The sequence below is a fragment of the Acyrthosiphon pisum genome, chromosome X (assembly GCF_005508785.2).
Source record: "Acyrthosiphon pisum isolate AL4f chromosome X, pea_aphid_22Mar2018_4r6ur, whole genome shotgun sequence".
NCBI lineage: Eukaryota > Metazoa > Arthropoda > Insecta > Hemiptera > Aphididae > Acyrthosiphon > Acyrthosiphon pisum.
In genome coordinates, this window is record NC_042493.1 from 128,203,494 (window position 1) to 128,207,613 (window position 4,120).

The 4,120-nt window shown below is 26.8% G+C and overlaps 1 protein-coding gene across 1 annotated transcript; it reads left to right on the top strand.

The window, feature by feature from the left end:
* The first annotated feature begins 281 nt into the window (after positions 1-281).
* LOC107884705 (kelch-like protein 3) lies at positions 282-3,259 on the top strand. The gene is made up of 2 exons (XM_029485795.1): positions 282-705; positions 2,949-3,259. Exons 1-2 carry the CDS (start codon positions 592-594, stop codon positions 3,135-3,137), a joined length of 303 nt encoding a protein of 100 aa, XP_029341655.1. The 5' UTR covers positions 282-591; the 3' UTR covers positions 3,138-3,259.
* Positions 3,260-4,120: the final 861 nt, after the last annotated feature.

Consider the following 4,120-nt stretch of genomic DNA (forward strand, 5'->3'; position numbering starts at 1 on the left):
AAAATGTGGGCAAGAGTGCACTGGTTTAAATCTATTAAAAAAAAAAAATTGTAATGATGTAAACGAAACTAAATTATTTAGTACACTCTGAAAGATAAAAATGTCAATCAATTTCTACAAAACTATTTTAAAAGATTTGTTTTTTATGGTTTCTTCCAAATCTACAAAAATTTTAAAAAAATTGAACGCAGTTTTGCGTTGTCATATTTTATTCATATTTATGCTTTAAAAAACTATTCAATAAAATACCTATGTAAAAATTGCAAATGTTGCAATTAGGTATAATGAAAATGTTCCAACCACATAGAATTTTTAAAACTTTTAGATTATAATCAAAATTATTTAAATTTATTATTATTGTTTATTTGTTTAGGATTTGTTACCATCTGCTGTTCTCTTACAGTTGGATTATGTTAAGGATGTATGTGTTGAGTTTTTACAAAAACAACTAAATACTGCTAATTGTCTTGCTATTAGTAAATTTGCTGACTCTTATAAATGTATGGAATTATTGTCAAGTTCTGAAGAATACATGAAAACACATTTTTTGTAAGTTTTATTAAATAGCTGTCAGTGAATTTTATAAATATTATGGTCATGATTTTCAGAAAAGTTGTTGAAGCTGAAGAGTTCCTATCTTCGTCTTCTGAAAAAATGATTAATCTAATCTCCCGTGATGACATTAACGTTCCATTTGAAGAAAAAGTATGCCTACGAAAATTCCTAATTGTTGTATTTAATTATTGTTAGAAAATCAATTTATTTATGCTGTTTGTAAAGAATATAATGGAATCGCATGATTCACAAATACTAATAACTAGTGGGTGGGTGTTTGGGTAGATGATATACCTAAGTATTTATGTAAATGTATGCATTATTTTTTGGCAGTTTATTAAATTAAGTATTTAATGCTACAGCTTGTTTGCTGATAACTAATCTATACTGCTACAGTATGAAATAATAGGCGGTTATACTTATGGCGATCTGAAAAATGTACCTTACTTCAACTTTACGATACACAAGCGTTTGTTGTCTCAGACTTAAGAGTGCGTTATATAACAAATTTTACGCTCAGCAGATCATGATTAACTCTACTAGTTTAAAACTTAGAGTGATAACATCTTATACAATTTAAAGGTGAGATTATAATTTAGGGCATATCATGGATTTTTATTATATTTTAATTTTAAAGGGAGTTATGAGTATTATATGAGTTAAATATAATACTCATAACTCCCTTTAAAATTGATATTTTCTAAATAATAATCTCACCTTTAAATTTTAAAAGATGTTATTCACTCTAATTTTTAAACAGAGCTAAACGTGATTTGCTAATCGTATCATTTGGTATACTATGCACTTTTAAGACGTAGACAACAAATGTCTGTGTAGAGTCCTCTTAAGTTAAGAGAACATAGGATGATATTAGAAGTTAAAATATTAACAGTTAAAAAATTATTAATTTGACTCGATAGGTTAAAAGTTATTACGGAAAAAATTATTTACTTAATTCGGTTTAAAAAAAGTTAGATAGTCTTCTTTTTAAATTAGGTTGTGAACCACATAAAGAATACTTGCGTTCTTTCTAATTACTTGAATTATAATATTGTAATGTGAGTGAATATGTCTATTTTACTTCACATGATTATTAAATATTGAAACTACCTATACACATCTCAATTAATAATTTAACGAAATTAATTTTTTTATATTAAATAGCAATTTAAGATCCAATAATAATATGTTTATTTAATCTACTAAAATATATCTAAATACAAAATTATCTGATCAAGAAAAATAATAGAAATGTTTGTATTATTATAGAATTGGATTATTTGAATTGTAATGTCAATATTAACATTTACTTATATAACGATAAAAACAAAGCCTTTTTTTTTTTTACCTTGTTTTAGCCTCCACCTTTGATCATTGTATATATATATGTATTTTGTACAAGATGTATTTTATTTTGTAAATTGAACTAACTACCTACAATAAAGGTATATACTGTTATAATAAATGTGATGACTAGGGCTCGGAAGTTGTAGGAGCTAAAAAATTTAAGATATGCATGCGAATATGCACGAATAAATTTTAAAATATGCATTAAACATGTTAAATAATATGCGTATAAAATCAATGAAATATACACTTTTTTTAGCTAAAATTGGCGAAATATGCATTTTCAATTTTCAATTTTTTTTAACTCGCAATTGTATACCTACTTCAAATTTCTATTTTTATCTAATTAACTAGGTCTGCTATAAATTGAGATCATACAGAACAATATGCAATTCCTACAACTTTCGAACCCTACAAATAAGTATTTCGGCATACTAGCATGATAGACTAAATGCGTGTCACAATATCACTGTCATTAACTCCGTAATTAACTATGGCGATGACAATAAATACCTTTGTTGATAATTTTGAGTTTTATATTCAATATTAGTTGAAATATACAGGTTAAGAAAGAAAAAAAATCAATTTTTTTAGAAAAATATTAAATACGTATAATATGCATATAAAATCAATGAAATGTGCACTTTTTTAGCTAAAATTGGTAAAATATGCATTTTCAATTTTCAATTTTTCAACTCGAGATTGTATACTTCAAATTTCTAGCTTAGTCTGCTATAAATTGTGATCATACAGAAATATATGCAATTCCTACAACTTCCGAGCCCTAGTGATGACTGATTCTTATATAAAAAAGAACCTTTTTTACACGGTAATAGTATTTTTTAAAGACCTTGAACCCTAAACCAATACATATTATGTAATTATTCATTATTCATAAGTTCAATTGTTTATAACATATGTATATTTAATTTTGAGCAATACCCTCAAATATTATTTTGTTTTTATCTTAACAAATAAGTACTTCTTTGCGTCAAGGAAATAACATTGCTTATGTAATTTGTTTTAATCATATTTATTTGTTGCAGATATTTGAATGTGTTATTAATTGGGTAAAACATGAATTAGATTGTAGATATGACAGTTTGCCTAAATTAATGGAACATGTTTGTTTGTCTTTAGCACCTCAGACTATATATAAAAATATGAAGTTGATGAACCTCTTATCAAAAATAATCCTAAATGTATGTTTTTTCATCATTATGCTTTTACTGTAAATTTATAATCTTACACAATAATAATAATATTTTTAGGTAAAGATTTCATCATTGAAGCAGTAAATTTCCATATCGTAAAGAAACATCGGAGTATTACTATGCCACAAAAAATTTGTTATTCATCTAGACAGACTGGACTTAAAGTATTATTGAATTCAGATTTTAAATTATCTTTTCAATACTATTCTATTTACTTATTTTTTTGCAGTTTCTTCTTGCCATGGATAATGGATCAGGAATGGGGAAGTGTTATACAAGCTGGTATGATCCAGCAACCAAACTATTGTATAAAACAATAGAAATGAGTACGCAGTTTGAAAAAGGATGTCGTCTGGCCTTAATAAAAGAACATTTAGTTTTTGCCTTTGGTAATAAATATATTAATTCAAGAGCAGTTGAAATGCTTGATTTATCTTCACAACCACTTCAACGAAAACCAACAGTTAACATGTTAGTTAATCGTAATTTTTTCGCTATTTGTGTGTTAGATGATCGTATATATGCTGTGGGTTATACCAATAGGTAACCTAACCTATAACTAATTTTGTGTTATTTATATTTATAATAATATTAAATGCTAGGTTGGCGGAGCAATGGGTTCTTCTCCTTTAAATAGTGTGGAGGTTTTTGACGTAAGTATTCAAGAATGGCGATTAATAACTAATATGTCTACTGAGAGAGTGGACCCTGGTGTTGCAGTACTCAATAATCTTTTATGCGTGGTAAACATTTTTTTTTTTAAATTATTAGCTTTAAATATCTATATTCAATTTAATTAAATTCTGTTGGTAGAAGGTCTTAACTACACATCTCTGAAATCTGTTGAATGTTATGATCCCAGTCTTGACACGTGGACACCGGTCACAGATATTATGTCTTCAAGTCGCCTATCCCCTGGTCTAGGAGTCTTATGCGGTGTAATTTATGCTGTCGGTAGTCAATGTCAGGAATATACTGATAAGGTGATTCTTAAAAGTATTGAG